Source organism: Sciurus vulgaris (assembly GCF_902686455.1).
Source record: "Sciurus vulgaris genome assembly, chromosome: 15".
NCBI lineage: Eukaryota > Metazoa > Chordata > Mammalia > Rodentia > Sciuridae > Sciurus > Sciurus vulgaris.
Window position 1 is genome coordinate 34,247,122 of NC_136476.1, and position 23,469 is coordinate 34,270,590.

The 23,469-nt window shown below is 38.3% G+C and overlaps 1 protein-coding gene across 1 annotated transcript in view; it reads left to right on the plus strand.

Moving 5' to 3' along the window:
* The first annotated feature begins 1,625 nt into the window (after window positions 1-1,625).
* SNAPC3 (small nuclear RNA activating complex polypeptide 3) overlaps window positions 1,626-23,469 on the plus strand; it is a 30,419-nt gene continuing 8,575 nt past the window's right edge. Inside the window, exons 1-5 of the mRNA XM_079112688.1 lie at window positions 1,626-1,969; window positions 2,662-2,739; window positions 13,527-13,611; window positions 18,977-19,081; window positions 21,580-21,729. Of these exons, the coding sequence (XP_078968814.1) occupies window positions 1,653-1,969; window positions 2,662-2,739; window positions 13,527-13,611; window positions 18,977-19,081; window positions 21,580-21,729 (735 nt within the window). The 5' untranslated portion in view covers window positions 1,626-1,652. The remainder of the gene's footprint in view (window positions 1,970-2,661; window positions 2,740-13,526; window positions 13,612-18,976; window positions 19,082-21,579; window positions 21,730-23,469) is intronic.

The following is a 23,469-nucleotide window of genomic DNA, read 5'->3' on the forward strand; positions in this document are numbered from 1 at the left end:
ATGCTCTCCCCTCTAAAAGAAAGCAAACAAGAAAGATGCTTTCCCTACATCAGAAAGAAATTTTTATTCTTATAATCAAGAATAGGGAATTAAACTGAAGGAAATTTGTACAAACCAACCTTGTTAAAAACTCAAACTTGTCTTCTCAGTCATTCTCTACCCAACTAACTCTCCTAGCCTGAGTTCCTTTGACTTGCCTTGTGGCATTTTCACAGTTTATTACTCTTCGTCTATCTCATCGCATAAGCATTTAACTCTATCTTGGGTTTTCATTTTCTTTCACATATACACATTTATATATGTAAAAAAAAAATACGTATTTTTTTTTAGTTGTTACTGTACCTTTATTTTATTTATTTATATGCAGTTCTGAGACTCGAACCCAGTGCCTCACACATGCTAGGCAAGTGCTCTACCACTGAGCCACAACCCCAGCCCTGGGTTTTCATTTTCATACGGAAGTTCCCTTGCCACATAAAACTTGTACTAAGTAAATCTGTATTTTTTTTTCCTGTTGATATTTCAGGTGTCAATTTAATTCCCAAGCCCAGCCGAAAAACCCTAAGAAAGTAGAGGTAAAATTTTGCCTTCACAACTTATTTGGAAGTATAGTGGAGGAGATGGTCTCAGCCGCAATAGCCCCAAGTCACTTGGCTTCTTTCTCTACTTTCTGCCTTTGCTTGTATTAAATTCTTGCCTCTCCCTTGTAACTCTTCTATTTGAAGATACAGGCTGTGTCAAGTTCTAAGAAGTGAGGGAGAGCTTCTTAGTTTACAGGTAAAATCTCAGAATATTGTGATTGGTTCTAGTTGAGTCACTTGCTCATCCTTAGACCAATCACTGTGGCCAGAGTAGAAAGAGTTATATGATTGGCAGCCCCAGGATGACCAAAATGAGTAGGGAAAGTCAGGACTGAGAAATAGTGCTAAGACAGACTTTTACAGATGTCTCCTACAACAATGTACACACTACAACATGGATAAACCTTGAAAGTATTTTGCTAAGTGAAAGAAGCCAGTCACAAAAAAAGACCATCTATTATATGATTCCATTTATATTAAATGACCAGAATAGGCCAATTTTAAAGACAGAAGAGTGGCTGGCTTCTGGTGGAGTCATTGGATTGGGAGTGGTGGCCACACTCCAAAGACACTACTGTGCCTGTGTGCAGCAATGTATATATACACACGCACGAACATGGGGCCTTTGGGGGGGGGGGGGGGATTCTGAAGGAGCAGGAGCTGGAGGGCTGGTTCCCAATGACTCTGAGGCTCTAGGGCGGTTAAGGCAGCAACGAAATCGCGAGCACCGGAATCGAGGAAAAGTCCAGTACCCAACTGGGCCCGAAGGAAGCCAAGAGCCGGCTTGTGGGAGTGGCTACATAAATGTCGGGGCGGGGAACCAACCAGACCAGTCAGGCCCAAGAGAATCGCTGCACCGCGCGCGGAGAACAATGCACTGGGCCCTGCCCACCAAGCCTGGCGAGGCCGCGCCCGGAGCGGCCGCCGAGCCCGCCGGGAAATGTAGTGCGAGAAGCGGCGCCCGCACCGCGCCGCCACTTGCCGTCTGGGAGCGGCGCGCGACTACAAGTCCCGTCACGCTCCGCGAGGCTCTGCTCGCTAGACTTCTGCAGGGAAGTGAGTGCGGCGAACATGGCTGAAGAGTGTCCGGGCGTCCCAACGTGCAGTGGGGTGGGCGGCCGCCAGGACCTGGTCCCCAGCCCTGGAGGCTGCAACTTCCCAGAGTACGAGCTTCCCGAGCTAAACACGCGCGCTTTCCACGTGGGCGCCTTTGGGGAGCTGTGGCGGAGCCGTCTGCGCGGGGCCGGGGACTTATCGCTAAGGGAGCCTCCGGCACCCGCGCTGCCCGGGAGCCGAGGGATTGCTGATTCTGATCTGGAGGATTCCGCAGTGGCCCGGGATCTGGGCTGCAGTCTGGAGGCTGCGGCCGAGCTGAGGACGGTGTGCGGGTGAGTGCGGGTCAGGGACTTAGCATCTTGGCCAGGCGGGGTACTGACTTGCCCCCACGATCCCCTGGACTCGGCCTGCGGAGGGCCTGTGGTTTAGACCTGCGATCGGAAGACCGTCCTTGCAAAGCTTCAACCCCCTAGAACCTTCCTGGAACCCCGAGAGAAGTCCCGGGATCCGAATGCACACAGCTTCTTCGAGTTAGAGTAAAGGAATAAGACAGCAGCATAAACGTCTAATTTTTCTATTCAATGATTTTTAAGGTCCTATTAATAAAGAAAAGCAGTCAGGGTAACAGCCACGGTTATCTGCCACAGACACTTTGACAGTGGAAGAATCTGAAGTAGTGATGAGCCTTGAGGGGACTTACTCAGAGAAGTGTTAAAACTCTAACTGTGGTCTGTTTGGGGGACCTTTTCTATTACTGAAAAATTACCAAAAATTTCCTTATGTGGGGTGAAAATATAAAAAATAACTTTTAATGAGCTCTGTCTTGACCTACCAGTACTGACTGCCTTCATTTTAACATACCCGCACAGAAAATTATTACCTTGACTTCCTGCATCCTCCGTGTTGCCTGCTGAATTTTATCTGACCTTTTAATTATTCAGTGATGTATTTAGGGCGTGCTCTTACTATTGACAAGATGCTTGGGTGACTTTTTAAAATTTTTATTTTCTTGTTTTTGTCTTAGTCTTGATAAACTGAAATGCCTTGAGGAAGGTGAGGATCCAGAAGTTATTCCAGAAGATACTGACTTGGTGACTTTGGGGTATGGATGACTTTGCCTATGTCATATATTGTTTATTTTTAGGTGCGGAGGCACACATACTACCACTGAGATATACCACCAGTGCATATGCTATTCATTTAAACGTTTTTTGAACATTATATTTTGAAAAGTTAATTAGTAATTTAGAAAGTTAATAAGTAATATTATCCATATATCCACCCAGTAAATTCAACTACTGTTATCATTTGACCATATTTGCTTTGGCTGTGTATGAGAGGCAGCTATATGTCTTTTTTCTTTTGCTGTACCATTCAATAAGTTGCAAATATTATGATAATTTACTCCTAAGTATATACGCATATAGCCCCTATAAGTGTCATTCTCTTACATAATCAGGGTAGTATTACACCTAAAAAAATTAACAATAAGTGTATAGTCTCTAATATCCAGCCCACTTTCAAATTTGTATTTACTTAGTGTATTTACAAAGCTAGTTAAGCTGCTTAGATTTGGGGTGCAGGCTAAATACTCTGAAAGTGTGTCAGTATCTGTGGTAGAGGACTAGTTATGGTTTTTTTAATCTTTGACAGATCCATATTTTTGTGAAATATAATTAAAATGAGTGTTTTTGGTTCTTTTCAACGGTACTGGGGATCAGACAGGGCTTTATGTATGCTAGCCAAGTGCTCTACCACTGAGCTACATCCTAGCCCCACAAGACGAAAAACAAGTTCAAATTTTTTATTGTTTTTTAGCGGGGAAGGCTGTTGAACTCAGAGGCACTCAACCACTGAGCCACATTCCCAGCCCTATTTTGTATTTTATTTAGAGACAGGGTCTCACTGAGTTATTTAGCACCTGGCTTTTGCTGAGCCTGGCTTTGAACTTGTGATCCTTCTGCCTTAGCCTTCTCAGGCACTGGGATTATAAGTATGTGCCACAGCACCCAACTCAAATTTTTTATTGTTAATGAAATTCAACAGACATAATGTTACTCTCAGCTTGTAATGAAAATTTCTAAATGCTTACTCTCCTTTTCTATTCAGATTGATAACAAATAGCCCTCAGATCACTTCCAGTCTGCCAGCCACATTTTGAGAAGCATTGCTCTATGATAATGCAATAGAGAAATTGTGTATAATAGTGAAATTTGTAACTGCTAGTTCATGGCCCACTGATTTATACCACCTCAGCTATGTTTTGTCATCCTTCATCCTACCCATTCTGCTGCCCCTTAAATATTTAGGCAGTCATTTCAACTCTGCCTTGGTTTCTACTGTAACAATTATCAAATCTGTTTCCTTGATCCCTACTACTAGTTTTTGCATTAATAATGCTTGGAGTACTATGAAAGACTTCTGTCATCCTAAATCCCATCATTTTCCTTTTTGATTTATCCATAATGCTATCACCTGAGCTTGCTATTTATGTAGAAGTGCCAGTGTCTCTACATCTTCTGTATGAAAAAAATTCAGGCACCTTTATCTAGATATTGAAGCTTTTCACAGATAGATATCTCAAATGCGGCTTCCCAGACTTTTTTTTTTTTTTAATTTTGAGACAGTGTCTCACTAAGTTCCTAAGGCTGACTTGAACTTGCAATCCTCCTGCCTCAGCCTTCCTAGCTGCTAGGATTATAGACATGTGCCATCAAGCCCAGCCAGATTTATTTTCAACCACTTACTCTCTCAAATGGCTCAGGATGCATATGACCTCTTTCTCGTCTGAAACCTACTCCATCTTTAAGACCCTGTGATTCCTTTCCAGAGCATGGCAGCTCATCCCTCCCTTAGGAAATTGGTGTGTTTAAACTGCCTTGAACTCTAACATGTCTAAAGTCTTGGGAGACTCATGAGAGTGCAGACTCCTTCATCCATGCGTTGTCTTAAGCCTACTGTACTGCCTTGCTTCAGTTGTTCTGTAACTATTGTTGATTGATTAGTTGGATTTGTCTAAAATGTCCATCTGATTGTGTTACTTCCTGGTTCAAAAACTTCTAATGCTCTTAGGCTAAAGTTACAAGTCCTTACATGGCTCACAAAGGCCTGGTAGAATGGATTTTGCTGATCTTTTCATTTAATCTCTGTGGTATTCCAGCCATACTGTGCTATGTTTCTGTTCTTTGGAATGTGCTCTCTCCCTCTAGGTGTTTGCCTCGATCAGTTACTCTTCCTTACCCTCTTGACCTTGCTGACTTCAGCTCATCCTTCAAGTCTTAGCTAAGTACCAAGAATCTATTCATTTGCTTGTATAAATTTGTGTAGCACCCCTTGCCTCTCTTTTGTGGTACTCATCACATTTATGATACACTTTTGAAATTTTTTTTGTCCTAGCTATGCCTAAAAGTTCCATAGGCAGGTCCAGGGATACAGATCAATGGAAGAGTGTTTGCTTAACCTCCTTGAAGCCCTGGGTTCAATCCCTAATATAGTTTTAAAAAAAGTTCCATAAGCTATATCTGTCACACTTATTGCTAGCCCCAGGTCCTAGAACTGTGGCACATAATAGGGAGTCAATAATTTGTAGAATCAGTGGAATAAATGAAACTTTCATATATGACTGTGAAAGTGAATTTTAGAAATAGACTGAAGAAAAATGGTTGGTGATAATCATAAGTGAAGCAGAATTTTTTTTTTACTATAGTTAACCTATTAATTGACTTTAAAGTATTTTATTAAGCCATGTTAAATAGCAATGTTAAGATTATTTAGTACATTGCTTCCTCTGCTTTCCACTGCTAGGTCACATGGGTCTCCTTCATTGTCTTCAAGTCCCTCAAATCTTAGGTTATGTGGGTCAAATTATATATATCATCTAACATAAAAGGCATCAATGGAGTACTCAGCTGGGATTGTTTTGATGTACTGCAAAGCCATTGTATTTTAAACTTGGCTAATATTAATCTTAATGATCCTGTAAAACATTAGACTTGTGGCAAAAGCCATACTTGTGGCAAAAGCCTAAATCTTTGTCTCTTCCTCCTCTAAACCTTCCCTTCTCTGCTCTACCAAAAACTTAATATAAAAAAAAAACCTTGAAACAAGTAAATTTCTGGTGCCCCACCACCACCCCACATCCGATGTAGGAACTACTTGACTCAATTTATGCATATAAGGGGGAAAAGGTAGTTGTTAGAGATTTGATTCTTTGATACACTCTCTTTAATCTGTAACAAGTAAATAACTATGTCCAACATTTTTGAAATTTTTTTGACCACTTAAAACAGAAGATTTTAATTTTGGAGAGTTAGAGAAAGAGAATTGCTACTACTGTACCTTATGCTATTAAAATTTACCTGTTTCTCAAGAGCTTCAGCACCCTTACAAGTAAATTTTTTTTTTTTTTTTTTTTGGTACTGGAAGTTTAACCCAGAAGGGCTTTATCACTGAGCCATATCCCCAGCCCTTTATTCATTTGGCATTTTGAGACAGGATCTCGCTTAAGTTGCTGAGGCTGGCCTCAAACTTGTGGTCTTTCTGCTTCAGCCTCCTGAGCTGCTGGGATTACAGACATGCATCATTGCACCCAGCAAGCACCCTTACTTTTAATCAATAATAATCTCAGTTAGATTATTCTGCCCATCCCCCTCACTTCTGTGGCCAAAAAAGCACTATTTACTGATCCAGTATATACTGGGATATATACTGAACCAGTAAAAGATAAAGGAGTCCTGCAAGAAAAAGAGAACCACAAAATTGGAGGCCTTACAACTCTTATCCTATAACCAGAACAATCGTGAACAACTTTTAAAAACCAAATTCTTGTATATCTGGACTTTGACAGGAAAGAACACTGTTAAATTGGGGATCTTGTAAATGACTCCCAAGTATCACTGAAACAAACAAGAGTAAATAAAATCCAAAGAGGACTTACCAAAGAAAATCAGGAAACAACTATTTATTCAGATCAACTTCTTTACCCCCAGAAAATAACCAGCACAGAAGCAAACTTAGGTCTGTACTCAACACAATTGAATATACTCAAACAAGCTTTTGAGGGTATAGAAACACCTTGCATTAGAAATTTTAAAACTAAGTGGAAGGAAATATAAACAAAGTAGAAATGATGAAGAAAAGGAGAAATGAAAAAATTGATGACTTGTAAGAAAGAAATGAAAGAAAAAGGTAAAACTATAAGTAAATAAGTTATGAGATACCCAAGAGAGATACTCAAATGAAAATTTAATAAGAATCAATGAAGGAAGGCACTAAAACAACCAAGAGAATTGAAAATTATATACACAAAAAAAGTAAAATAAGAAAAAATGTTGAGAATGCAAGACAGGTAAAGATGATTTATTATGAGAGTCCCTGGAAAAGAAAAATAAAGCAGTGGACCAGAAATAATGTTTAAAAATAGAATCTAAGAAAATTTTCCATAAGGGGAAAAAAAAGCTAAGTTTACAAATTATAAGGCTCACTGGGAGAAAAATTAACCCAGAATTATCAGCTTGGAAATATAGCTTGGTAAAACTTCCATATTTATCAGAGATAAATATAAAATCAAGAAGACTTCTAGGCAAAAGCAGAAGATAACCTACAAAGTCAAATTTACAAAAAGTAGATGTTTCAGAGCTAACATAAAAAGCAAGACTGCAGTGTAGCATTATATTTTAGAAAACTCAGAATTTTATTTATTTTTGTTTGGTTTGTGATGCTAGGGCTTGCATCACAGGGTCTTTCACATGCTAGCTAAGTGCTCTGCCACCAAGCTACACCCCCAGCCATTGAACTAAGTGTATTTTATATTCAGTTGAGGTATATAAAGTATCAAAGGTATGGAAAAAGTTTTTCAACATGCAAGAACATGAATAATTGCTGCAGCATTTCTGAGGAAAGACGGGAGGATGAGTCTCATCTATTAATGATTCAGAATTTTACAGCAAATGACTGATAAGGTGAGAATAAGGGGGAAAGACCAGTGGACAATGGTTTAAGTATAATATTACAACTAAAAGAATGGGAGAAGTAAAGAGGCTAATGCGTTGGGTTTAAAATAATTCTGAGGGGATGGGGAGAAACTTGACTCAAAGAAGCTAAAAATAGAGTTGGACAAAAGTATGTCAGAGGGGCTGGGGATATAGCTCAGTTGGTAGAGTGCTCGCTTTGCAAGCAGAAGGCCCTGGGTTCCATCCCCAGCACCACAAAAAAAAAAAAAAAAAAAAAAAAAAAAAGGATGTCAGAGACCAGACCCAACGCTCCAAGGCCTTGAAGAAAGACAAACTTTCATCCATTTGATGGTATTGGGGGTTGAACCCAGGGCTACATGAATGCGAGGCAAGCACTCTACCATTGTGCTATATCCCCAGCCTGTCTATTTATTTGTCTGTCTTTTCATGTAAGGTCTTGCTAAGTTGCTCAAGCCGACCTTGAATTTGTGATCCTGCTTCAGCCTCCCTAGTAGTTGAGGTAGCAGGTGTGCACCACTGCACCCAGTTCAAGAAAAACATGAAGTAAACACGGCACTGATGCTTAAACTAGATGAGGACAGTACAGTGAATGAAAACTTGATGCCAGTATTACTCAGTGCACAAAATATCAGGTAAGCGAACACCATATTAAGACTATGCCGTTTCCAAGTGGGATTTATTCCAGGAATGGAAGTTTGGTTTAATATGAAGACATCTAAGTCTAAGGAACAAATCATTTATTTTCAGAGATGCTGAGAGAGCCTTAAAAACATTTAACACCATTCTTTCTAAAACACTCAAGGAAATAGAAATCGGAAGGATGCTGTTCTGACATGGTAAAATATATGTAACTTAGTTGTAAACCAAGTATCTTATTCTAGACAGCAGTAGTCCAGGAATTTCAACTAAGATCTGAAGGCAACTATCTCCACTACTTTGCAACATTGGTATTAGCCATGCAGTTTACTGGAAAAATCAATTAGGTAAGAGTAGGTGAAGAAATAAAAATTTCATCTGCTGACGAAAATCCCAAAGAAATTAATGTTAAAACTAAATTAAGCAAGGAATTTAGTGAAAGAGCAGAATACAAAATTGATGCATATAAATCAATAGCCTTGCTGGACACAGTGTTGTATGCCTGTAATTCCAGCTCCTCAGGAGGCTAAGGCAGGAGGATCACAAGCTGAAGGCCAGCCTGGACAACTTAGTGAAACCCTGTCTCAATAGATAAGAAGGGGATGTAGTTGAATGGTAGAGCATTTGCCCAACGTGTGTAAGGCCCTGGGTTTGATCTTCAGTATTGCAAAAAAGATAAGAAAGAAAATGAAAAAATAGCCTTCATATGCTGAAAAAATATAACTAGAGGACATAATATTAGAGAACATTTCATTTACAATTGCAAAAAAAAGTCAAATACTTACAAATACATTTAACAAGAAGTATATAAAATTTATGTGAGGAAAATTTTAAGATACCCAGAAGACTTGAATAAATTGAAAGAGAATTCCCAGTTCTTGGGTAGGAAGACTAAACCCTTGAATGAGTCAGTTCTTTCTGATTTAAAATTCATAAACTTATTATAATCCCAATAAAAATACTATTAATAATAAAAGTTATTTAATGGAGTTAGACAAGCTGATGATAAAGTTCGTATGGAAAACATGGAAGAAGACCTAAGAAAATTTGGGGTGGAGGGAGATTATAAGGAGTAGTGGTTTTACTAGATAATAAAGTACACATAAGTCTTTTTCGGACAGTGGGGACTGGCTCATGAATAGAAAAACAGGATAGCACAACAGAATAGCAAGTCCAGAGATAGTAAAATACATAAGAAAGTTAAGTATGACACTATACTCAAGAATGTACTCCAGGCAGAATACCAATCAAAATATAGAGAATGAAACATACAAATCTTGGTGTAATAAAACTGATTGAATTTCAGAGGAATTTTTTTAAACACATTTTTTAATATCTTTATTCTGTTTATTTATTTTTATTTGGTGCTGAGGATCGAACCCAGTGCCTCACACAAGCTAGGCAAGTGCTCTACCATGGAACTACAACCCTAGCCCTCGAGGGATTTAATTGTTACAATACTACCTAATACTAAAAATCTTTTTGTGGCAAAATAAATAAATAAATAAATAAAGTCAAAAGACAACTGCCAAACTTAGAAAAAAATATTTATAACATACACCATAAATAGCTAATCTGGGCTGTGGCTGTGACTCAGTGGTAGAGCACTTGCCTAGCATGTGTGAGGTACTGGGTTTGATTCTCAGCACCACATATAAATAAATGAATAAAATAAAGGTCTATCAACATCTAAATAAATATTAAAAAATAAACAGCTAATCTTTCTAATATGTAGAAACTTAAAAGTTGAGGGAAAAAAGACATAAACTAATAATTCATACACACACACTGTGCCCCCCCCCACCCACACACACAAAAAAAGATAAAAATAAGGGCTGAGGGTGTAGCTCAGCAGTAGAACCCTTGCCTGTCGTGTACAAGTCCATGGGTTTGATTCCTTGCACCAAAAGGTTTAAAAATAAAAATGACAAAGACATTTTTAAATGTTCTATTTACCACACACATTAGAAAAGTGAAAATTAAAACTGCATTGTGTTGCCTTTACTAGTCTTATCAGTGACACAAGTTTAAAAATATTTTAAAATATTTTGACAAGGCTATGAAAAGAGGTGTTTTCAACTATTGCTGATGAGATTGCAAGTTGGTCCAGCCCTTCTCTAGAGGTTTGGTAATGTGTCACAGAATTACATCTGAACTTCCCTTTTGACTCAGCAGTCCCACTTATAGCAATCTATACTGAAAATATCCCTCCAACAATAAGAAAATAAATGTGTTTGAGGTTATTGTGTTGTTTGCAGTTGCAAAATATTTGAAAAAATCATCTCCACATACATAAAAGAACATGGAGATCCACACAGTGGAATATCCTCCAGCTATAATAAAGGATGAAGAAGGATGAACTCAGTGATTTCCAGGACATACTAGTGAGTGAAGAAAGCAAAACCCCAAAGCATATGCCACCCTGCATGCAAAATGATGATGTGCTGGGTATAATTTATTGGCTCTCATCTGCAAATTTACATTTTTATTGCCTGTTCTGTAAAAATAGACCATGAACCTTTAAATATTTTTCCTTTTCAAACTGGCATATTGTTAGGCTGTGCCAGTAAAGGGCAATGAAGAGACCTTGGGGTACTTGAGGGGTCTGACATGCTGGCTCAGCAGGATCCTACAGTACACATAGCTTCCCAGTGCCCAGCCCCTGCAACATACTGCAGTTTTTCCCTGCCACCCACTCCCTTAAACAGTTTTTCCTAGCACCATTAAAGATGGATTTTCAGCAAGGTCCACTGATAGAGCAGTGCAGCAACTTTTTTGGCAACTTTTTTTGCCATTTGTTGAGTCACCCAGGTCCCCTCTAGCAGGTCTGGATCTTAGTCCTTAGGGGAGAAAAGGACTTCTTGGGCCTTCTTTCTCAGCCCTAGGGGTAGGGTATTCCTTTTATCTATAATTCCTATATTCTTTAGAGTTCCCTTTTCTTCCTTGCAAATATCTCTTTATTCCAGTCTTTTGTTAAAAATAATTCTTTAGATTAAGCTTTCTCTCTTCAAATTACGGTTCAGTTTATTCCTCTTAATTGAGCTCAGAATGATACAGAAGGAGCTAAAATAAACAGATAACCTGTTTATTTGAACAGAAGAAAGGGAAAGAATAAACCAGAACTATAGAGATTGACTGCTTATAGGAGATGGGTGGGAAATGGGCAGAAAGAAGAAAGAATGTGGAATCAGGTTAGTAAGAACAAAGAGGACTTGACACCTCTGACTCTTTCGTACCATAGCAGTTTCACATTTCACATACCCCGGAAGTAATCAGACAAAACCAACCAGGATGTGGTGGGTGGGGAGGCGGGGTGCAAATGGAATAGAAAAAGCCCAACAAGTGAGCCTAACTATTGTAAATGAATAACATGACAACACTGCAGAGGTGGGGAAGAAGGAAGGATTTAATCTAGGACATAAGGAGCTCTCCATGCTGATGTAAGACTGAAGACAAAAAGAATTGCTCAAGAGCTAGTGTTTCTTACAAGAATATAGGTTGGCAATCCTTTAACTGCTTCATGGGATTTATTTTACTAGAATTGAACCAATAAGTAGATTGCCAATCATGAGAGCTGGGTTTCTCTCTAGTGGAAAAAGAAGTTAAAAACAAAGAAAGGGTGAAGGCTACAACAAATCCTGTGGTTTTAGTTTGGTTTCCCTCATATACACATCCCAGACTGGGGATTGGGCCTGGGGTGCTCTACTATTGAGCTACATTCTTGGCCCCTTTAATTTTTAGTTATTTTTTGGTACTGGGGATTGAACCCAGGGGCACTTTATCACTGAATTATCTCTCTAGCCCTTTCAATTTTTTATTTTGAGACAGTTTCGTTAAATTGCTGAGGCTGGCCTTGAACTTGTGATCCTCCTGCCTCTGCCTCCTCAGTCACTGGAATTATAGGTATATGCCACCATACCTAGCTTATTTTTTAATTTTGAGACAGGAACTTACTAAATTTCCCTGGCTGATCTCAAACTTGTGATTCTCCTGCCTCAGCCTCCACAGTAGCTGGAATTACAGGTGTACGCTACCACACCCATCTCTTGATTTTAAATATATTACAGAAATAGTTATTTGTATATGCATGAGTCAGCATACATATGTATGTTTCCTTCCTGTGTCAGCTGAGAGGCCTTAGGAGCGGTGACTTCATTAAGGAGAACACTTAGTGCCCTGGTACTTGTCTTTTTAACAACTCTCTCCAGTAGAGGAACTACTCATAGGACAGGTGGTTGATTCCAGGATTAAGACAGGAAAAATACAGAATGAGTCTTGGACATCTGGTTTCCCAAAATAAGGAAATGCTTGAAAGATCAAGGCCTTGAGCAGAAGCCAACCTGAAGGAGCTCCTAATATGACCAAAGCTGAAATAATTTGAGAATCAAGTAATGATAGTATTAGATTTTAGCCTATTGAATAAAATGGTATTCTATATATTTGCAGTAATGATTAAATAAGTAAAGGGGGAGAAAAAGGTCTTCATAGTAGAATTTCAGTGATTAAAAGTAGAATGAGGGAAATAGAGAATCACCTTTAGGCATATGCCACAGTAATAAATGCTGCAGACACAATCTAGTGGTGAACGCCAGAATTCCTGGGTGAAAATTTGAGGAGATGAGATTTGCATTGTCTTGAAGTTCTCTCCCTTGAAGTATTTATCAAGTTCAGAGAAAAGAAAGTGCCTTTTTAGTGGAGAACCTAGCAGACAGGAACTTAACCAAGATAAACATCACCAGCAATATTGATGTGTCACCATCACAAATCTCTTGATAAACTGCACTGAGAAGGAGATTGTCATTCTGTGGTATTCTTGCCAGAGATGTCAGATTTACTCCACAGTGAAACCCAAATCCAGGGATATTCTCTAAATTGATGAGAGTTCTTGGAAAGTGTCAAGAACGTGGAAGACCTGGGGAGACTGAGAAACTGACAGACTCAAGGGGAGGAGGGAAAAATAAGTGGTGCCACATGGGATCCTGAGTAGGAATCTGGAATGGAGCAGCAGGGAGGTATCGAATTAAATTGTATGAAGTTTGGAAAAGGTCTATAGTTAATAATGTTATATTGATGTCAATGTCCTGTTCTTGATCACTTCTCTGATCATATAGGATATAAACTTAGGGGAAGCTGGGCAAGAGATATAAAGGAACTCTATTATTTTTGCAACTTTTCTTTGTCTAAAACTAGTCTACAATAAGAAGTTAAATATTAAAGATGTTTTTGAAGCCCCAGGAAAGAATGTTGAACCTTGATTTTTTTTTTTGTATATCAACAACAGGGTTAGAAAGAGGTTCTTGGAACATCGGGAAGAAACCATAACGATAGATCGTGTTTGCAGACAAGAAACATTTGCATATGAGATGGTAAGATTCTTATTTTTTTCACATATTTCCCATGAAACATGCAACTATCATTGGATGCTATTAATAATGACTGTATGGTAGCTTTGTATTAGATGTGCTTAATTGAAAAACTCCATTGACACTAGGAACTAGTTAGAGAAAAGGACTCGAAGAACTCAAGTAACCACATATTTGATCTGTCAGATCTCTCCCTTTAGCTCAGCTTTTGGTTTGGTCTTACTCACATACTAGGCTATATTTCTGCCTTTTTTACCATCCTGTTCCTAGTCTTTTTTTTTTCTGTTTCTGATTTTACTTTAACCACATTCTTAATCCTAATCTTATTATCTCATGTGTAAAGCCCTAAGAAAAATTTAAGAAGATGAATATTGAGAAATTAGAAGCTACTAGACACATTGAGCTCAGAACCTGCCATGTGCCAGACCTTGTGCTGGGCATTTGATAGTACAGAGGGCAGGAATTGTCTCTCCCACTTTTTAAAAAGTTATGGTAGAATTTAACATTAACATAAAAATTATTGTTTTAATCACTTTTAAGTGTTAAATAAAATTAAATTAAGTACATTTCACAATAGTATGTAGTCATCGCCAGTATTTCCAGAATTTTTCATCACCCCAGACAGAAATTCTATACCCATTAAGCAACAACTCTCAAGTCTCCCCCACAGCCCCTGGCAACCTCAATTCTCCTTTCTATCTCTATGAATTTGCCTATTCTAGACACCTCAGTTAAATGGAATCATACATTATTTGTCCTTTTCTATATGGCTTATTTAGTATAATTTCTTAAAAGTTGTGTAGCATACTTTGCTTTTTTGTGGCTGAATGTACTATTCTCTTGTATGGATACACCAGATTTGTCAGATATTGATGGACATATGGGTTGTTTCTGCTTTTTAGCTGTTGTGAATATTGCTGCTGTGTACATCAGTCTAGAAGTATCTGAGTCCTTCTTTTCAATTCCTTTTGGCAGATACCCAGGAGTAGAATTGATGGGTTATATGGTAATTCTATTTTTCAATATTTTTAGGAACCCCAAACCTTTCTGTAGTAGTTATACCATTTTACATTCCCATTAACAGTGAATGAAGGTTCCAATTTTTCCTTATTGTATCCTTGCAACACTTCTTTTTTATAATCACTATCTTAGTGGATATGAAGGAGCATCTTATTACAGTATTGATTTGCATTTCTCTAATTACTAATGATGCTGAGCATATTTTCATTTACTTGTTGGCCATTTGTATATTTACTCTGACAAATACCTAGTGAAGTTATTTGCCCATGAGAGCTATCACATTGTTGAGTTGTAAGAATTCTTTTATAATCTGAATACTAGAATGTTACCATATTCTGATTTGAGAATAGTTTTTTCCCTTCTTCAGATTGTCTTTTTACTCTTTTGATGTCCTTTGACGTTTTAAAATTTAATGAAATTTCAGTTTATCCACATTTTTTTCAATGTCTGTGCTCTTGGTGTCTTGTGCTTAAGATAACATTGCCAAATTTAATTATCATGAAGATTCTCCTGTTTTCTTCTAAAGTGTTCTAGTTTGAGCTTATTAATTAGGCCTTTGATTCATTTTTTAGTTCATTTTTACATGTGATGTAAAGATTTGCCTTCATTCTTTTGCACATATAAACCCATTTTTCCTGGGATCATTTGTTGAAAGAAACCATCCTTTCCCTATTGAGTGATCTTGGAATCTTTATGGAAAGTCAGTTCTATATAAATTTCTTCTTTCTATTCCATTTGCCTGTGTGCCCATCCTTATACAAGAACTTCACTGTTTTTATTACTGTAGCTTTGTAATAAGTTTTGGAATCAGGAAATTTGAGTCATCCAACTTTATCAAGATTCTTTGGGCTCTTCAAGGTTCCTTAAGATTCCTTATGAACTTTAGCATAGGTTTTTCTATTTCTGTAAAAAGTACCACTCAGATATTGCTGGAATTTCATTGAATCTGTAAGTCACTTTGGGCTATTGTTGTCTTAACAATATGAAGTCTTTGAATCCATGAAGAGAAAATGTCTTTCTGTTTATTTAGGTCTTTAATTGCTTTCAGCTGTGTTTTGTAGTTTTTAGTGTACTCCTTGGTTAATATGTTGTTTTCATTTACTACAATGATATCCCTGAGGCAGATAAACTTTATAAAGAAATGATGTTTGTTTAGCTCAGGGTTTTGGAGGTTCAACGACATGGCTGTGGCACTGTTCTAGTCAAAGTGTGTCAGAATTCAATGGCAGGAACATGTGCTGGAGCAAGTGATCACATTTCCAGACAGGAAGCAAAGAGAGGCTGAGTTGGACCCAACTTATTGTTTTTATAACAATTTACTCAACGAAAACTAACCAGGCTCCCACAGAAATGCCTTAATGCCTTCAAAAGCATAACTTTGACTGCCCATAGGACCTCCTACTAGGTCCCATTTTCTAAACTTTCCATAGCTCCTCCTCCTTAGGGACCAAGCTTCCAACTTGAACCTTTGTGGGGCACTCAATCATTTCCAGACCAAAGCAGTTAAATTTATCCTTGAGTATCTTTTTCTTTTTGATGTAAATGGAATTGTTTTCTTAATTTCTTTTTCAGATTGTTGATTGCTGGGATATAGAAATAATCCATTTTGGTGTGCTGATTTTGTATCCAGCTTCTTTGATGAATTTGCTTATTAGCTGTTTTGATTTGTTGTTGGTTTGTGTGTTTGTGTGTGTGTGTGTATTCCAGAGTTTTGTACTTCTAAGACCATGTCATCTACAAACAGAGATAACATTATTTCTTCTTTTCCAATTTAGTCACCTTTCTTCCTATCCTTCCTCACTGCTTTCCCCATCCTGTGGCTGAAGCTTGTTGTGTAAGAGAGGTAAAAGTGCATATTTGTCTTTTTGCTGATTGATGTTACAGTGAAAGCTTTGTCCTTCACCATTGAATATGACGTTAGTGCTGGGTTTTTTATCTATATATGACCTTTTGTGTTGTGTTGAAGAAGTTCCCTCCCTTCTCTTCCTCTTCTCTTCGATTTAGTATTTTTGTTGTGAAAGAATGTCAGGTCTTGTAAAAGACTTTTTCTTCATCAATTGAGGTGATATGCTTTTTTCCTTGTTATTCTGTGAGTGTGTTGTACTACATTCATTGATTTGCTAATGTTATACTTCTCGCATTCTGAGAACAAACCCCACTTGGTTGTAGGGTATGCTTCTTTCAATGTACTTCGAAATTTGTTTCTAGTATTCTGTGGAGGATTTTTGCATTCATATTCATAAGGGATATTGGCTTCTCGTTTTCTTTTTTGTGGGACCTTTGGCAATGGTGCCAGGATACTTCTGGCCTCATGGAATGAGTTAGGAGGTGTTCACTCCTTTTCAGATTTCTTCTGAAGAGCTTGAGAAACATTTGGTATTAATTCTTCTTTAACTATTTTGTAGAATTCACCTTGTTAAGTTATCTTGTCCTGGACTTTCCTTTCTTTGGTTGTAGATGGACAGCATGCTTTTATTTTATTCATTTTTTTTTTATGTGGTGCTAAGGATCAAACCCCAGCAACTCACACATGCCAGGCAAGCACTCCACCACTGTGCTACAACTCCTGATAGTTCAAACTTCCCTCTTATATCCTTCTTTTTCTGGCAGACATGGTGGTGCACATCTATAATACCAGCCGCTCAAGAGGGTAAGGCAAAGGACCTCAAGGAACTTGGTGACACCTTGTCTCAAAATAAAAAATAAAAAAGGCTGAGGGTAAAACTGAGTGGTAGAGTACCCTGGGTTCAGTCCCCAGTACTGCCGAGAAAAAAAAAGATTTTTCTGTGAAATCAGTAGTAATGATTTTAATAGTTTGAGGCTTCTTTCTTTTTTCTTAGTCAACAAGAGTTTTTCAAATCTGATGTTTTCAAATAATCAGATTTTATTTTATTTTTGTTGCTTTTTCTATATCATTTTCTACTTTGTTTCATTTATCTCCACTGTATTATTTCGTTTTTAATCGCTCTTTTTTTTAACTTTCAGTTATAGATGGACAATACCATATTTTATTTATTTTCATATGGTGCTGAGGAATGAACCCAGTGCCTCACACAAGCGAGGCAAGTTTTCTACCACTGAGCCACACCCCGAGCCCCTCTCTGCTATTGTTGATCTGTATTATTTCCTTTTTATTCTCTCTCTGCTTTTGTTAAATGAAGAGTTCTGTTTGTCTTATTAGGTCAAATTGTTCAAAGTGTTCAGTTCTTCTACTTTATTAATCTTCTGTCTTTTTCTGTCCATTTTTATAAGTGAAGTATTGAAATTTCTAAACATTATTGTAGAACTGTTTCTTCAATTCTTCTCTTTTTTTTTAGAGACAGAGTCTCACTAAGTTGCTTAGGGCCTTGCTAAGTAGCTGAGGCTGGCCTCAAACTTTTGTTCTCCTGCCTCAGCCTCCCAAGTCACTGGGATTATAGTTATGCCCCATTGTGCCCAGCTGGATGGCACCTTTATTAATATATAATGCTCTTCTTTGTCTCTTATAATCTTTTGGCTTGAAGTTTGTATTGTCTGACCAAAAAAAAAAAAAAAATACAGCCAGCAACAACTGTCTTTTGGTTATTATGTACATGGGGTATCTTTCTCTATCTTTGGAACTTTCCAGTCTGTATCTAAAGTGTCTTCTAGACAGCATATAGAAACAATGCTTTTTTTTTCTTTTTTTCTTTGGACCAGGGATTGAACCTAGGGACACTTAACCACTGAGACACATCCCCAGTCCTTTTTTATTTTTTAGTTAGAGACAAGGTCTTGGCAGAGTTCCTGAGGCTGGCTTTGAACTCACAGTCCTCCTGCCTCAGCTTGATCTGCGGGATTACAGGCACGCACCACTTTGTCTGCCAGATCAAGGCTTTTAAATCCATTCTACCAACCTGCCTTTCTAATAGGAAAGTTTGATCCATTATATTTGAACTACTTACTAATAAGAAAGGCTTTATTTCTGCCAGTTAATTATTTGTATGTCTTATATATTTTATGTATAGGATTTTTGTGGTTTGACATTTTGATTCTCTGCTTTTCTGTTCTGTAGGTATTTTCTAGTGGTTACCTTAGTGATTATAATTAAATCCTGAGTATGTGTGTGTGTTGTGTGTGCATGCATGGTGTTGCACTGAGAATCAAACCCAGGGTCTCTACTAATGATCTACATCCCCAGCCCTTCTTAGGTGATCTGTGTACACATTGCCAGCAACATTCTATGAAATAAATATATTCTGTTTTTCATAGAAGATGAAACTAAAGCTTAATGTCAAACCCAGAGCCGTATTACCTCTATCTGAGTTACAGTATTACCTCTTATCTGAGTTACAGTATCTGATTTCAGGGTCTTATCTTTTTTCTTCAGGAATCACATGCGATGGGGAAAAAACCTGAAAATTCAGCAGACATGATTGAGGAAGGAGAACTTATCCTATCTGTGAATATCTTGTATCCTGTTATATTTCATAAGGTCAGTAGTAAAACCTTTTAGATTTCATTGATAATTATTTTTGGATTATTGTGCTGGGGACTGAACCTGAGGCTCTGCACATGTTAGGGATGCACTCTGCCACCGAGCTATACCCCTCGCCTCTCTACAAGTCACTTTTCACAAAGGGTTTAATTATTCAAAGAGACATTCCTTAGGGTTCAAAATACCTTTATTTTATTATGTGGTGCTGAGAATCAAATCCAGGGCCTCATGCATGCTAGGCGAGCGCTCTACCACTGAGCCACAACCCCAGCCCAGGGTTCAAAAGAAACACAAGTGTATACTGTCTATCAGACATCTTATTTTTAGAGCTGACAATCCGTATTCTTGAATTATTTTGGTTTTAATAAGGAATAACAGAAATAAGGTGAAATTTCAGACAGTCTATTGATTATAATTACTGGATTGGAATGCATACCTGATCGCTTCACTAGATGCACCTGAAAGTATGTAAATTCACAGTGCTTCTTACTCAATGTTTTAAAAAATTTTTTTATTTGTTCTTCTTAGTTGTATATGGCAATAGAATGTATTTTGATGTATTATAAATACATGGAATCCAACTTCCCTTTCTTGTGGTTGTACATAATGTGGAGTTTCACTGGTTATGTATTCATATATGAACACAGGAAAATAATGTCCAATTCATTCTACTGTCTTTCCTATTCCCATCCTGCCTCCCTTCCCTTCATTCCCTTTGTCTAATCCAGAGTACTTCTATTCTCCCCTACCCTCCCCTGCCCCAAACACACACATTGCGTGTTAGCATCCACATATCAGAGAGAATGTTTGGCCTTTGGTTTCTTGGGATTGGCTTCTTTCACTTAGCATGATAGTCTACAGTTCCATCCATTTATCGGCAAATGCCATAATTTCTATTCTTTATGACTCAGTAATATTCCATTATGTTTGTGTACCTATTCAGTGAATTCTTGAGGATGGGGTTCTTCGTTTTTTGTTTTGCTTTGTTTTTCTATTTTTGGTAGTGGGGAGTGAACTGGTGCTCTGTCACTCAGTTTCATCCCAGCCCTTTTTATTTTGAGGCAGGGTCTTGCTAAGTTGCCCAGGTGGGCCTCAAACTTGTGGTCTTCCTACCTCAACCTCCAAGTAGCTGAGATTACGGGTGGCATGAGTGTATATTCTTGAGTCCTCAAATAGGTGTCTCCTAAACTCCCATGAGTTCTGATTGAAATATTACTGTACTGCTGTCCATAATGGCCCTTGCATGTAATCGTAGTGACCTGAGAGGCCAGTACAGGAGTATCACAGGTTCAAGGCCCACTTCAGCAACTTAGTGAGACCCCATGTCAAAATAAGAGTGGGGATGTAGCTCAGTGATAAAGTGACCTAGGTTCAATCCCCTGTACCAAAAAAAAGAAAAAGAAAGAAAAGAAAAGAAATATTGCTATGCATAAATTGTACTTATAAATAAACGAGCTTTTATGAAGTGTCTGGAGTATACTTAATAGTATTTACCTTGTTTGATTAATATCTCAAATTTCCATTTAAAAAAATGAAACTTTTGGGCTTATAACCTGACTAATTGCTTGACTTCAGTGATATAATTTTTAGGAGGATTTAAAGACAGAGGTGATAGATGTGGCAGAGGAAGTTACAGTCTGTAAGTTCTTAATCCTTGAGTCAGTTTAGTGGCAACATGGCCATATGCTTAAAGTAGAAGAGTGCTGTGGCCAAGTATTGCAATTGTACCCGTGGAGTTTTAATTTGTGAATGTGATTGAGAGAGATGAAAGCCATAGAAAGATGTTTATTACTCACATTTCGTAAGAGTAGAGGGCATACCACACAAGGCTAAGGAGGGAAGAACCAGTCTCAGTCCAGAGGCAGAAGGGAGAGAGGAGGCCTAGAGCTCAACTTGCAGGGATTTTTCTCCAGCGGCAGCAAGTTAGAGCAGAGGAAATATTTAGGACTCTCTGGTTTCAGTAATTCCAGTGAATTGGGGGCATAAGGCTGGCCCTTGTCATCTGGTGCCTGACCCTGGTTAATATAGTTTTGGTTGAAGGGTTACACAAAGGAGGTGGTTTTGGAATATGGGCTGTGGGCCACGGGGGAGTTGTAAGCAACTTTTACCATTAGTTTGGTGCTGTGATTCATGGAAGTGAAATAGATAAATATACAGTCTGAGAAAACAGAACACCAGATTATGAGGATTAAGAAAATCAGGAACTTAGCTACGTGCATGTCTGTAATGCCAGCAACTTGGGAGACTGAGGCAGAAGAATCAAAATTTCAAAACCAACCTTAGCAACTTAGAGAGGCCTTAAGCAACTTAACAAGACCTCGTCTCAAAATCAGAAATAAAAAGGACTGGATGTAGCTTAGTGGTTAAGCATCTTTAGTACCAGAAAAAGAAAAAAGAAGATCAGTAACTTCATTTAGATCTGTTCATGACAGAATTTGTGGTTTAATTGCTTTTACTATAAGTGGACATTTACTTATTTACTGTTTGCCTTTTAGCACAAAGAACACAAACCATACCAGACGATGCAGGTATTGGGCAGTCAAAAGCTTACGGAACTGAGGGATTCGATTTGCTGTGTCAGTGACCTCCAGATTGGTGGAGAGTTCAGCAACACTCCCGACCAAGCCCCTGAGCACATCAGCAAAGTAAGTGATTGCCTCCGCCACCCCCCAAGAAACAGCAGTGAACTAGGGAAGTGGTGACCTCTGTGGCAGCGTTCTCGTCGGTGCTTTCTTGTGATTCCATCAAGCTCTGCCCTGTCTTTCCTTCCCTTCATCATCAGAACTTTTTCACAGAAGAGGTGATATTCTTGTTTTGATTTCCTCCTCTCTCGTTTATTTCTCATCTATTCTAAGAACACTCCTCCTCACTTTAGCATTTTTGTTTTTGTTTTTGTTTTTGGCACTGGGAATTGAAACCAGGACTTCGTGCACACTGATCAGGTGCTCTACAGGAGCTACCCAGCCTCACTGTAGCATTTGACTTTGCTGTTCACTCTCTCCTGCTTCAAACTCTCGGAGTTTCAGTCTGTCGTAACTACCCTTAGCATAAGATTGGAGTCCATTTGAGAGCCTCAATAGTTAGTACTCCATCTTCACATTTCACTGAGTGTAGAAGGGCCAGTCAGTATAGTGACCAGTACCAAACAGGAAGATGATAGATGGAGTTGGTCCTTGCTGGTGTTTGTCCTGTGGTACTCTCCACAGACAGAGAAACCTTGGGTACCCCTGAAAAAGGAACAAAGTGACAAGCTGGCTGCCCACAGAATTTTCATTGCTTACCTAAGCAAGATCTTTCTGCATTTCAGCATAGAGCACAGGTGAGCTAATTCTGTTACTAATCCAACCCCAGGCTTAACTGGCCACTGAAGGAGAGAGAATCTCTTCTGTAGAATTGTAAAGAGGCATTTAGAACAGCCAAGATGAGGATAGAGTTTGGATGAGAACCAAGACAGTGTCCTGTTTGCTAGTTCTTTTTCCACCAGCCACATCAATTTTTAGCTCTTCTTAGTTTGACATATAAGGCCTTTTAAAATGACAGTTCCCAAATTAACATTCCATATTCCTCATCCCCTACCTCTACATCTTGGGCTTCATTCATTCATAGTGAATTTGTGTGTCTTCGTAAAACATCTCACACTTTGTTATGCCTCTGGGTCTTTCAACACATCTCACACTTTGTTATGCCTCTGGGTCTTTCAACACCTCCGTGCATCTGGTGAGTTCATTTGTGTTCTGCTCATATTACAATAAACTTTGCGGGTTTGGTGTGTGTCGGTCTGACCCACACACTCGCTGTCTTCCAGTCTTTTCAGTGACTGACATGGAGACTAGCATCATGTCTCGTTACAGATTAAACTTAAAATATTTTTGAGTTATGTTGAAATTTTTTGAAGATATTTAGGTTCTTCAGTGCTGCCATTTCAGTGCTTTTAGAGGTAATCATAATGAGAATAAGTGGAATTTCAAGATTGTGCATACCAGGAAATATGAGATTTATCTTTTGTTCAAAGGAGAAGCAAGCAGCAAATCTTCTTCAGAGTTTCTTAATCCTTCCCCCACAAAGTGTAAATACAAAGTGATAAAATCAATTTAACAAGAAAAATCTGAATTTACCCTTGTCATTTCAACCTTGTCATCAATACACAGAGTAGTTTGAGTCAGATCTGGGAATCAGTTTTAATCTCCATGAAATCATGGAGATTGTTTGCAACCAGGCTTTGTCAATTTATAGTTTGTACATTGGTGCTAATGCCTTGTTTTCTAAGCAGGGGCTAAATGACCCATGGTACTGTTTAAAAGTATTTACACATCTACTGCTGTATTGTTTCTGCTTCTTCCATCTGGTAAGATAATAAATTCTTTTATTGAGCTAAGTATATGAGA